The sequence below is a fragment of the Gracilinanus agilis genome, chromosome 3, assembly GCF_016433145.1.
Source record: "Gracilinanus agilis isolate LMUSP501 chromosome 3, AgileGrace, whole genome shotgun sequence".
Classification (NCBI taxonomy): domain Eukaryota; kingdom Metazoa; phylum Chordata; class Mammalia; order Didelphimorphia; family Didelphidae; genus Gracilinanus; species Gracilinanus agilis.
The window spans coordinates 79,607,064-79,620,627 of record NC_058132.1 but is presented as its reverse complement, the minus strand read 5'-3'; the positions used below and the strand labels follow the sequence as shown (position 1 = coordinate 79,620,627).

The window sequence follows — 13,564 nt, the reverse complement described above, 5'->3', positions numbered from 1 at the left end:
AAATTAAAGTTTGATTACACATTAAAAATAAACTAAGAGAATCTAATTCTCTCTTCACAATATGAATTATAATATATGTACAACCTATATATTACCTGCTTTCTTAGAAAGGGGGGAAGAGTTGGAGGGAGGGGGAGAAAAGAATGTGACAGATTTTTGAACCTAGCTAACATGAAAATTTGTTTCTCTTGCATAAGCGTATTTGTTATAATTTGTTCCACATTTATACCAAATCATATGTATATATTATTATGTACAAAAAATTAAAAGTCTATGCTTTTTTAAAAGCCACTGGATTAGGGAGCGGGGAAGGAATATATTCAGAACCAAATGTGATATAAAATCAAAAGCAATGCATTTTAATTATTTTTTGAGCCTCATATTAAGGGTTGGGGAAAATACAAAGCTTAGACAGAACTCTGGAGTTGTTTATAGTTTGGTGTCAACATGGTCTCTAGGGGAGTAAGTACTCTAGAGATATGTGCTCTTTAACCTTTCTATCAATGGTTTAGATTTTTTTTAAAGCATGGATAATATGCTCACCAAATTGACAGACAGCTGATCCTAAGCTGGGATGGATGTTAATATACTATTTGACAAGCTACACTTGAACATTGGATTGATTCCAATAAAATGAAATTCAATAGGTTGTTGTGAAAAAGAAGAATTAGACTTAATCTGTTTCATTCTAGAGGGTTAAGTCAGAAGCAGTATCGGTAGAAAAGGCAAAGAGGCAACTTTTGATTTGAGAGCTGTGTCCAAGTGTGATGGGCTGCTTGATGAGGTGAAGAGTTCCCCCTCTGTCCTATATGTTAAAGCAAGGATTGGACTACATAGTTTCTGAGGTCCCAACTCTCAAATTCTAGAATTCTTTGGATTCCTGCCCTCAAGGAACTAATAGCATAGAGGAAGGGAATAAGCATTTATCACACTTACCATGTGCCAGCTGCTGTGATGAGTGCTTTTTTTTTATCTCTTTTTGATAAAATTATAGATAAATAACTCCTTTGATTTCAATAATCCTGCAAAGTAAATGCTATTAGTATCCTCATTTTATGTTTTTTAAAATGGAGATTGAGGGTGGTTAAGTGTCTTGTCCAGGTCACACAGCTATTAAATGCCTGAAGCCAGACTTAAAAGTCCTGACTCCAAGCCTAGGGCTCTATCCATGGGATCATAAGACAAGAAGAACTATAATACCAATATTTATAGAGCCTGCATCAGAATACAAAACACAGAGGCAGGTAGGTGGCTCAGTGGATAAAAAGCCAGGCTCAGAAAAGGAGGTTGTGGGTTCAAATCCGACCCCAGATATTTCCTAGCTCTGTCACCCTGGACAAGTCACCTTCCTAGCCCTTATTGCTCTTCTGTTTTAGAACTGATACTAAAAAAAGAAGGTATGGGTTAAAAAAAATACAAAATACAGATGAGCTGTCAAGCTCTGTTGATTCTATTTTTGCACTAAATCTTTTACATTTACCCCTTCCTCTACCTTTCCATTTCCATTGTAATCACCCTAGTTCATGCCTTCATTTCTCAACTTGACTCTTGTAAAAGGGTTTCCCAACTAACTGGTTTCCTTGACTCCAGTATCACGGGCTCCTTCCCCTGCTGACAGGTCCACAGTCCTGGCAATAAATGCATCACACCGATTCTTTGAAAACTTTGGTATCTACAGGAAAAGCAAGCCAAACTCCTCAGCTCGGCATTCAGGGCTTTTTATCAAGTGGCTTCACTCTGTGCACACTGTGAGTAAGGCTGTCTCTGGTGCACCTACAGGAGCTTCCATCTGCTTGGAGCCAGCTGCCAGAACAGCTGATGTTGAAACGCTGGCAGGCTGAGTCCATAGCTCAAACTAAAATGCAGTTACAGATGTTTGTCTAACTCCCAGAGACTAGTCCTGGAAGGCGAAGGATTGAGGTTATCGTTCTCTTGTTTCTGCTAGAATGGGGGGACCAAGACTTAACTGTAAAGCTGACCTAGGAAAAATCCTGGACACCTCCCAGAGCAAACTTCCAAATTTTGGTGTTCTGTTTCTGGTATGTTTTAGGAAGAACACTGACATTTTAGAGAGTGATTAAGAGAACAAAGGGACATTTATGGAATGGATTGGTTGAAGGAACCAGGAATGTTTAGCCTGGAGAAGACTTGGGTGGGGGAAATATATCAATTATGACTCTGAGATTAGAGCTGGAAAAGCACATTTCAGCTCAGTTTAAGGAAGAACTTGCTAGCAATCAGAGCTGTCTGAGGCTGGAATGGGTTACCTTATTTAGGTAGTGAAGGCTCTGGCTGAAGGTGCTTGAGGAGAGGCAGAATGATGCCTTATTTGGGGTGAATTCCCGGATTGTGGCAGGATGCCTGATAAAAGAGGCATTAGCCCTTCCATAACTGGGAAAAACAACTGTAGTCCTTTAGAAAAAGGGGGTGCGTTTCCACTCAAGAGATCTGGATTTACCTCCATGATCTTAGGTCATTTAACCCTTCTGGGCCTCCATTTCTGGGGGGCTGGTAACATTCAAGCCATTTCCTCAGCTGCCAGGATGCTTAATAAGGTCTGACTGTTCCCAGCAGCCAACCACAAAAGAGATCCTCACCCAGACCCAGATCCTCCTCCCCTGGAAGTTCAGGTCTGAGGAAGTACTGGAGAAGTAGGAGGATGGGGACAAGTCATGGTGAAGGCTGTTCATTTCACAGGGAGCAGCAACCTTTTTAGCCCTCCTGCCATCCACCAAGCAGAAACCTTTAATTTACCTTCTGTGTTGTGGAAAGCACACCCCAACTTGAAATCAGGATACCTGGTTTCAAACATATAAGTTGATATTTCCTAGTTTGTGAGCCTGGATAAGTCTATTTCTTTTCCTGCAAAATGAGGATAATAATAGCTTGCATTTACATAGTCCTTAAGGAATTATTTCCCCTATTTTACAGGCGAGGAAGCTAAAGTCCAGAGAGGTTCGATGCCTTGCCAAAGGTCAATGGGCTAGTAAGTGCTGGAACTGAGCTTCAAGCCCAAGTTCCTCCTGACTGACCCCAAGTTACTTTTCATTATGCTAACGAATAATTTCTGCTTTCTTATTATAGCTAGTATTTCCAGTACAGTATTAAATAGTAGTAGTAACAATGGGCATCCCTGCTTCACTCCTGGCCTTACTGGGAAGGATTCTAGCTTATCCCCACTGCAGATTATACTTGATGGTTTTAGATAATTGCTGTTTATCATTTTAAGGAAAACTCCTTTTATTCCAATGTTTTCTAATTTTTAAAAAATAAGCAATGAGCATTATTTTTTATTAAAGTTTTTTTCTGCATCTATTGAGATAATAATAATTGAGATAACATATGTATACCAATTAATAATTAATGACTTCATTAATCTTATTTATCCTGCCTAAATGCTTGCTGACTATCTCACTGGATCATTGTATATTTTAAAGTACTATAAGAAACATTATTGTTTTATTATTATTTTACTATATTAATTTTCATTCTATTATATTAATTTTATCAATATATATAATCACATCACAGATAGGATTATCTATTATGTAGCATATAGCACATATGATATATAATAAATGAATATTATGCACTATTAATATGTAATTGTATTAATATAATTATAAACCATTAATATGTCATTATATTATATTAATCTAATTATATTGGGTTTTGTTATATGACTAATTCACTAATTATTTATTGTTTTATATTATTATTATTTTTTAAACCTTACCTTCCATCTTAGAATCAATACTAAGTATCGGTTCCATGGCAGAAGAGCAGTAAGGGCTAGGCAATGGGGGTTAAGTGACTTGCCCAGGGTCACACTACTAGGAAGTGTCTGAGGTCAGATTTGAACCCAGGACCTCCCATCTCTGGGCCTGGCTCTTAATCCACTGAGCCACCCAGCTGCCCCTTGTGTGATGGATAAAAAGGGGGGTACTAAAGTTGAGGGGTGCTCTATTTTCCTTGCTGAGTGACAGAGGGGTAAAAGGTGATTGAGGTGATAGGAGAGGAATGAAATGGATGGCTGAGTTTAGGGAGGAAGGGACAAGGCAGTATTAGAATGGTAAGGATACAGGTTGAGGTGTTCAGGAGAGGAAGCTAACATAGACTAGACGCCCAAGTTAGAGACAGAGGATACTGGGATAATAGGCTGAACTCTTCCAGGCAGGAAAGGTACCTTTATAGACACAAGGAATAGGGTCAGTCAGAAGTGGTTTGAATCTGACTTGAGGGCTTTCTTGTCAGTTTCTCAAGTCCTCAAAGGAGGAATCACAAGGCTCCTTCCTATCAATGAAACTGAAGGGATTCAGGAGGAAGCATTGGGTAACTACTTCCTCCCAAGATGGATGCCTCCAGTTTCCCTCAGGAAATAAAGAGAATTATTCCTTCCCCTTCAACCCTTGTCTGATTCTTCAACACAATGATTCTCCAGAGGGTTTTATTTAGGTAACAAAGAGATTTATTAATGTTCAGAGTTGGTTAAGAAGGAGAGAGGGGTTTGGGATTTCTGACAGCCACTAGGGAGAAACTCAAGATGGGGGAAGGTCACAGGAATTGGTTTGACTGAGAGAGAACCTGCTCTCTCAGCCAGGGAAGATTTGGCTGCTATTTAAAGTAGAGGGTATACTAAAGGGATGGTTTGAATTCAAGGATGTCCTGCTTGCCTATTGGGGAAACTAATTCCACAAAGTCTATTTACTAAAAACCCCAAAGCTACCCTGCCTCCCAGAGCCCTGGGAAAACAGGCAGGGAAAACAGGGAAATAATATGGAGAAGGTCAGGGAGAGGTCCAGAGAAATTAGCTAGGTTCAAATTGTCCAAAGACAAGGCATAGGCCAAAGCAAGCCAAAAGCCAAAATAAAGCTCTGGTTGATTCTTCCGCTCTGTTCAAGCGTCAGGGACCAACTGAACTTTCTCTCAGAATTCTAAGGCCTAACGGCCGGAAGTTTTCAGTTGCCCTCCCACCCCCCACAAGAGCAAAAACCTCTCTTGCATCTTTTGCATTACAGTCTGCTCATTTGTCTTTCAAAAATTTGCAGCTCCCAACATTTTCTGGTTCCTAAAATCTATGGGGTTACTACTCTTATTCTAAGCTGAATTCTAACTAAGCTCTTATCCCTATCTAAGTTTTGCAAAATAAGAAAAAGGGTTACTTACTCCTAAACTATGCTAAGACTAGCCTAAGGTAAAACTAAGATGGGTTATGGGAAAGGCATAGGAAAGAAATGGGGGTTTTGTTTTGCAAAAATTTTGAACAGAAAAGAAAAAATAGATTAAATACAAACATTCACAAACATTCTTAAAGCTTGCATTTGCTAACTAAAATAAAGTAATACATTCTATCTATGTATCTATCTTATTTTATGAACTAACAACAAAAGTATTAACTAGGAAAAAAATTTCCGAAATCTAAGCTACTAAATATTTATTCACTTTCTAAAGTTAGCATATGAATATGTTAGTACACTTATGCCTATGTTAGGAACATTAGTAAGACTAAGTAAGACTATAATTATTTGAAAGTCTTTTGGTTAAACCATAGACTTAAGCTATGTACAATATATACAAAGAAAGTTTAGAAAATTCTGTCCCTGTTCTAACTTATCAAACTAACTGTCCCTGTATGTTAGTAAAACTTATTGCTAAGTGTTAGTAAGCAAAATGTACATGTTTACATTTTTACAAGAAATGTCAGGTGATTTGAGTAGAAGGTGTCTTGTCTGAACCAAAGTAAGAGGAAAACTCTATGCTAAGGCAGACAAACTTCTCTCTTTAGTGTAAGTTTATGTTTCACGTGTAGATGTGAAGTCAGAAAATGTTCTATGTATTGTCTAGTGTGGCCTTTCCATATAATGAAGTGTTACATACTTACTCCACTGGAATTCTTCTTCAAAGTGTATGTACTGTGTGGATGTAATCTAAAGTGTTGGATGCAGTGAGAATTCTGTTGGGTGTAAGTTATGTTCTTCAAATGCTTGGGTCCAACACTGATCCGATGCTCCTCTTCGCAGTGTGGATGTTGTCCCATACAATCGGTGTATTCGGTCACAGATTTCTTTTGTAGTTCTCAAGTTTGCTGTCCTTGTGATGATCTGCGAAGTCAGCAACGCCTCATTTGTGTCATTTGATGTTATCCCGCGCTTGTCAACTTGCACTGGAACTGATGTTTTAGTGTGTTGACTTGTGTCAGGAACAAAGTTCAAATGTCTATTAAATGTGATTAACTTTTTCTTTTTTTCTTTTTCCTTTGCGGTTTAATAAAGATGATTATAGGTAATAAAAGAGTTCGTGATAAAGTCTTTGTGCTTTCATTTATTCGTCAATATCAGTTTCTAGGTCTTTGATTGCAAATCAAATGTTGTGTCTTCTGCCTTTGATTCTTTTTCATTGTCATAATTGTATACAGATGATTCTTTTAAATGGTAATTGGGATTGGGATAATCATTTGGGTAGAAAATTTGGTGTAATATCTGATTGTTCACTGATTCTTGGTCTAGTTCTGTTTCTGATTCATGCTCTGATTGTTGTTATTTTATATTATTAATAAACAACAATCCTACTTTCCTTTTGGCACAGCTTGTGGTCTGCCCTACTACTCCCAATTTCTTGCTACTCTCCTTTGATAACCAGGATCCTTCACTCTGCCAACCAAAGCCAAACCAAAGCTCTTTGACCCCAGGATTCTATTAGTAGGTTCTCCTAGTAATGCTGTGAATTATGTAACTCATGATCTCAGCTGGAATCCCAACCACTGGTGACATAAAAGGGGATGCCCCAAAGAGATGATATTTCCAAAAAGACTCCAGAGGGACACAGAGGAACAGAAAGACAGACAGATGTGTCTTGATAAGCCCTTGAGCTTGGGAAGGCTAAGACCAACCATCAGGTTAGCTAGTGACAGCATGGGTGTAAGCATCTTGTAACATGAGGACTTAAGAATATAAAAGTGCCTTAGGGAGACATCAAGGATAGGAAGCATCTAGACACAGGGGATAGAGAGGCTACTTTAGTGTTGGGAAGACAGGTTCAAGCCCTGCCTCTGATGTCTATAAACTAGATCAACTCTGGGTTAAATCCCTTAACCCTTTTCAGTGCTCCCCTAGGTTTTCAAAGACTACAAATTATTGGGGGCAGCTAGGTGGCTCAAATCTGGTCTCAGACACTTCCTAGCTGGGTGACCCTGGGTACATCACTTAACCCCTATTGTCTAGCCCTTATCACTGCCTTGGAACCAATACAAAGTATTTTTTAATTGAAGAATTTATTTAATTAATTAATTTAGAATATTTTCCCATGGTTACATGATTCATGTTCTTTCCCTCCCCTCCTTACCCCCTTCTCCGTAGGCAATGAGTAAATCATTTGGGTTTTACATATGTCCTAATACAAAGTATTGATTCCAAGACAACAGGTAAGGATTTTTTTTAAAAAAGACTACAAATTATTGACAAATCAGTGAAGGGAGTATCCCACATTTTTGAAGCGACAGGCTGGAACCAAAAGCAAGCAAAAGGAGCTGTGTGATCAGTAAAGAATACAGACTAGCTCTGGAGCCAGAGTAGTGCTGTAACGGAACAGTGGCAGTGCTGCGCCAACATCTGAGAAATATTGAAACCCCCAGACAAGAGCCTGCAGAAGATGGAGTGAATCCTCAGGCAGGGACTTGAGGGGAAGATCTGAGAAAGGAGGCCAGAATCTGTACCAGCAGCCTTTAGGTGAGCAGAGGGACTGGTGCTTTAGCACAGACCCTTGGACCTATCGTGCATTTAATAAATGTTGGTTGTTGCATCCATAACATCAGAATCAACTGCAGTGTTTTCTGCCCAAGAAGAACCCGAGCCTCTGCCCCTCTGCACTTGGTTTGTATGTGCCAGAGATGTGAGATGCCAGCCCACTGCCAACCTGACCCCTTCTGTACCCGCAATCTCAACAACAAGCACAACCCGTATTCTGGTCTGTTAGGGACCAAAGATGTACAGTGTGGGAGGGAGACCTTCCATGGAGTCTCTTTTTTCCTATCTGGAGATTTGGGGTCAGCCTGTGAAGTTGAATGAAGTAGGGATAAACTGACTGACACAACCTGTGTGTGAAAGGAGGGTCTGATGCCCCCACCATGGAGTAAGTAGCACAGATACACAGAGCCTTCTGCAAAAGAACTCTGGCCTTTCCATCTCTTGGCTCCCCAATTCATTCATCAAGATGATATGATCTGGGGAGAGGGTAAGGCAGCTGTCAAGTATCTGGGGAAAGGGGAATATCTGTGTTTGGTTTCTGAACTCGAGCTTTTGCATTGCTAACTCACTATTTCAAGCTATGCAAGGGCTCCAAAGGGACAAAAAGATGTCTTCGGTTGTTGTTCAGTTGGACCGGCATTCAGGCAACTCCTAGTGACTCCATTTGGGGTTTCTTGGCATATTAGAGTGTTTGTCATGTCTTTCTCCAACCCATTTAACAGATGAGGAAACCGAGGCAAGCAGGGCAATGTGACTTACTCAGGGTCACTCAGCTAGGAAGTGCCTGAGCCTGGATTTGAAATCAGGAAGAAGAGCCTTCCTGACTCCAGGCCCTACATAGGTGCCCAAAAAGATGCCTTCAGGCAACCTAAATCTAGGGAATTTTTTTTTACCTTATCTCTACCTAATAAGCCCCACAAGAGGTCCCCTAGCTGGCCAGAGACCCACCTCAGCAATTCTTTGCTTATAGAAAGTATTTAGTGAATCGAATCAGAATTCTGCATCATCTCAATCCATCTCTCCAATCACTGGCCTTAAGGATCAGAGGTCTCAGAACAAGGATAATGCTGTCAGTTCCTTTTGAAAATATGATAATAAAACTGCCAGTTCTGCCAGGATTCTCTTTAACAGCAGGAGACTGTGTGGATGCTCCCACCCCCATCCCATCCTCACTCCCAGAGCTGAACACAAGGGACTCCTCTTTATTTCACAGTCCAGGTGTCCATACATCTTTATTATTGCATGTAGCAGACAGGACCCCATAAATACAAAACATCTCCAAAATTAACCAAAGAAATCAAATCACAAAGAACCCCTCCACCCCATCACACCTCGCCCCCTCCGCCCCATTGGCTTACACTGTGATGAAATTAACAACTTTCATATAAAAATAGATCTGTATAGAATGGGGGGGTGTAGACCATGTATAACTGGGGGTATAATCACGGAGTCCCAGAGGTGGGCAGGGGGACCCCAGGAGGAACAGAAAGCATTTCCTACCACTATTTTCTACCACTGTTCCTTGTAGAGAAATGTTCTTTACAGCACTGTCTCCAAATTGTACTCCGGCACCCTTCACCCCCAAGTCCATTCTACCTTGGGATTGTCAGGGAGTCAGCTCCCCGCAGTTTCCCTCCATTTCTCCAAGCCCTGTCCTCAGGACAAGTCAACCAAGTTTAATTTATCTTGCGACAGCCCTTCAGATATTTTACGACGGGCTATCATCCCCATCAAGATCTCTTCTTTTTCAAGTTCTTTCAACCCATTCTTAGATGTCACAAGCTACAGTCCAAAAGTTAGAAGCTGGCTAACTCGCGGGAGCCTAGGATCATACTCCTTGGAAAAGAAAAAAGAGAATTCTGCACGGCACCGATGGCTCCTATCTACCCCGAGATTTCCTCCTCAGAGGAGTCAGAGATGCTTTGCCTTGGGGAAGTAGTGTGACTGGGAGTGGGAGGGTGAGGGACTTTTTTTCCTCTTGGTATAGACCCTTCTTTCCTGCCGTGGGCTCCAGACCACTGACCCTTGGAAATATGTCCAATACAGACCAGTTATGAATAAGTCCCCCATTCCTGGCCTCCTAGCCTTCTGCCCAGCCCACCCAACTTCCCTATTCTCCAGCTTATCTCATTCATGCCAGGCATTGAATTGCAACTCACCCTTACCTCCCAAACCACCATTCACTTTTATCCAGGGATGCCCTTAGAGCCTGCCTGTCTCTTTACTTCGCCCCAACCTTTAAAGCCCACCTTAGAGCCTATCTTTTCTCAAAGACCTTCTCTGCTTCCCTCCTCTGGGCCCCTGTAGCAGAAGGGAGTTAAAGTCCTGGGAGAAGACATTAAAGGATTTCCTAGGAGTCAGCCTGATGAAATGGGAAGAGCCCTGAGAGCCAGGAAACCCCAGTTCTAGTCCCAGCTTTCCTAGTCACTCAGCAACTTTGAGCAAGTTGCTTCCCAGATCTGGAACTCGCTTTCTCTATCCATAAAATGGGAAGGCTGAGCTAGGTTATCTCAGCTCTCTTTTCTAGGATTCTTTTCCTCATATTCCCTGGAGGCTAAATAATGGGGTTTTATGGACTGAGAACAGAAGCAGCAGCTCAGAGTTCTTACCTGGGACCAGATACAGGGAGGGGAAAGGCCAAATCCCTGCTTGTTCATAAAGGATTCAAAATGAAAACCCTGTTTGCCTCCCTCCTCCACCACCCCCCCCCCAGGCTGGCAGCAGCATGAATGTGGCAGATCCGGGGTGAATCCCTCAGAAGGGGAGCTCCTCTCTGGCTCCAGGTGAAAGGGAACTGGCAGCAATAAAGACTAGACCTGTTGAAGAACTTCCAAGGAGGCAGTGATCTCTTTAAGGAGGACAGATTCTCATTGGTCTATGAATCAGGGAGATGGATGATGTTGGGAGTAGATGAGATGGGCCTGAAGAGGCGATCATTCCAGTGAGACCCCAGAGGGACCCAGATGAACAGAAGACGGACAGATGTGTCTTGATAAGCACCTGAGACTGGGGAGGCCAAGACCGACCCTCAGGTTAGCTAGCCAGATCCCAAGGCTTCCTGGCTGCTTCCCAGTGCCGACCTGGGCTCCTCTCACACTTCCTGCTTAGGCTTTAGGAGATCTGGGGGGCTGGAAGGGAAGGGGCCCCAGAGAGGACTTTTGTTTGGCCCCCTCTTCTAGGACTAGGTAGGACCACGGAAACCAATGTCCCCTTCTCATGCTTCAGCTCCCTCCTCCCTCCCTTGAATCCCATTCCAGATGGGGACAAAACCAGGTGTGAGTGGGGAAGGGAAAAGCAGATGAATTGAGAGAGGAGTAGAATTGAGAATGCTCACCACATGTACTTCCCAGAGCCCCCCATCTTCTCTCACAGGCCTGAGGGTCCCACAGGGAGGAAAAGGTTTGGGAATAAAGACTGATTATGGCGATGACGGGATGGGAAATGGGGAATAATGAAGCAGAAAGCTGTTTAAAGGAGCAGAGCAGGCTGGGACTGAGAAGTAGGAGAGTTACTGACCCCCTGCCACCACACCTGCTTCACTCCTCCAGGCAGGCTCTAGGCCCTGGGATCCACAGGCCTAGAAGCTTGGAGTCTGGTAGCTTGAGGTCAAAAAAGATATCAGAAGCCCCGGGAGGCCAACAGCCTCCCGGCCATGTAGGGAGCCCAGCCAGAGAACGGAGCTGAGCAGGGAATAGGGCAGGGCAAAAGAGCCAAAGTCCTCGGGCTTCACCCACGGGAGAGAAAGGAGGAATCCAGCTCACACTTGGACCCCCTGGCCCTGCAGCTCGATTACTTGGGTCCGAAGCATTCGAATCCCACTCAGGAGGATATCTCGATGTGCTCGATTGAAGATGCCGAGACGGAACAAGTCACTGTGGACAAAAAAACGAGTTGGGACCTTGCTCTGGGAGGGAAAGACATTTCACCAAGCCTTCCCATCCCCAGCTCCTTCCTCCCTAGGGGATTCTCCATCCATACTGTCCTTGGGCCTTTCCCCTCCTTGCCAAGCCTGCCTTCTGGATCAGGGAAGGAGGGCCATCTACCCAGGAATATGGAGGACCCGTGAGGAAGGGGCTCCGAGGGCCACCCCCGAAACTCTGGACAGAGCATAGGATCCTTAGAACAAAGACAGTCGAGCCGACACCACTGGTCTAGGGAGCCTGAGTCCACTCACTCGTGTTCCTAAAATAGCAGAGCCCAAGACCCCCGTCTCGCCAAGGCCAGAGCCTGGATCTCAGCACCCTTTCTCCTACTTCCCAGGACTCACTCAAGACTCAACATGGCCACAGACTCCAGGCATTTATAACCAGCACAGGCAAACCTATTCTTGTATTGGTCCAAGTTCAGGGCCTCCAGCCATTCGTCCACAGACCTGAAGGAAGGGAAGGTGGGAAAAGAATAATCGCACAGGGAGCCAGTGGGCCAAGGGACCGAAGCAGAGTCAGAGGAGAATAGGAGAGCCACTTGGAACAAATGGAGGTGGCAGGGACAGGCTTAGTATATCCAGAAAACATCAGGTTATATCTGGGATTGGTAAGCATATCAGAGAGGATGCTTGGAATCGATAAGGGAATGTACTGGTTGTTTCTGGCACCTATGAGGGTACCAAGATATTTGTGGCATTATTGGGGGGATCAAGGGCATAGCCAGTGCCAGGGCATCAGAAATGGGACTGATGGTAGTTGGGACCTACTTGGTACAGATGAGGGAGATTTGGGGGACATACCTGGGACAGTTGAGAGTGAGGATGTCAGGGATATATCTAGGACAGGTGAGGTTGTCTGGGACATATCTGGGGCAGGTGAGGGCTGTTATTGGGGGATTCTCTGGGTCCTTTGCCATCTTGCACAGGATACTATGGATTTGTGTGAACCTAGGTCGCTCCTTGGGGTTCTTCCGCCAACAATGGAGCATGAGCTGGTGCAGTGCGGAGGGGCAGCTCCGGGGAGGTGGGAGCCGGAAGCCATCCTCGACGGCCTGGATCACCTAGACGGGCAACATTGGATGGATGGTCAGGGCCATGTGCGAGAGCAAAGGACAGACCAGAAAACAAAAGGAAAGGAAAAGTTTTCAAGTCCCCATCCCTCCCCGACCTGACATGCTCAACCTAAGAGATCTTGGCCTGGGGTAGGTTCTTGGTTGGGGGAGAGAGACAGGCAGAGAATCTCAGGGCAGAGACCAAAAGATCCCAGGCTAGGAAGCAGAGGGTGTCAGAGTAGAGCATCAGTGGGCAGGGGAGCCTGTCTGAACTGCTGAATCCCAGTCCAAACCTGGACCAGGGACCACTCACATCCTGGCTGGACATGTCCCAGTATGGCCGCTCTCCAAATGCCATCACCTCCCACATGAGGATTCCAAAGCTCCACACATCACTGGATGAGGTAAATTGGCCCAACTGGACAGTCTCTGGGGCAGCCCATAGAACTGGGCTCCGGCCACTCTGCAGGGTCAAGGGAAGAGATTCAATTGAAGGCCTAGGCACTTTGCACCCTTCCTATCCCTACTCAAATCTTCTCCATTCCTCTTCTGAGACCTCCCCTTACCTTTACCAAGGCGTCCACCACTGAAACCTTCTACCCCCAAACAAATCCTTGTCCTCTCCAGTGAGATTCATCATGACTGAGACTTCCCTCCTACCCTCCCTCTCTCTTCCTTCCTCCCTTTCCCTTTCTCCCCTCCTCCCTTTCCCTCTCCCTCCACCCCCCCACTCTCTCCTTCTCCCTCCCTCCCTCTCTCTTCCTCCTTCCCTCTCCCTTTCTCCCCTCCTCCCTCTCCCTCTCCCCCTTCTCTCTCTCTCTCTCTCTCTCTCTCTCTCTCTCTCT

The 13,564-nt window shown here is 44.1% G+C and overlaps 1 protein-coding gene across 1 annotated transcript in view; it reads right to left on the bottom strand.

Moving 5' to 3' along the window:
* Positions 1–11,499: 11,499 nt before the first annotated feature.
* EPHA10 (EPH receptor A10) overlaps positions 11,500–13,564 on the bottom strand; it is a 41,777-nt gene continuing 39,712 nt past the window's right edge. Inside the window, exons 8-11 of the mRNA XM_044668778.1 lie at positions 13,033–13,182; positions 12,536–12,728; positions 12,010–12,166; positions 11,500–11,614 (exon numbers count right to left, since the gene is read on the bottom strand). Of these exons, the coding sequence (XP_044524713.1) occupies positions 11,500–11,614; positions 12,010–12,166; positions 12,536–12,728; positions 13,033–13,182 (615 nt within the window). The remainder of the gene's footprint in view (positions 11,615–12,009; positions 12,167–12,535; positions 12,729–13,032; positions 13,183–13,564) is intronic.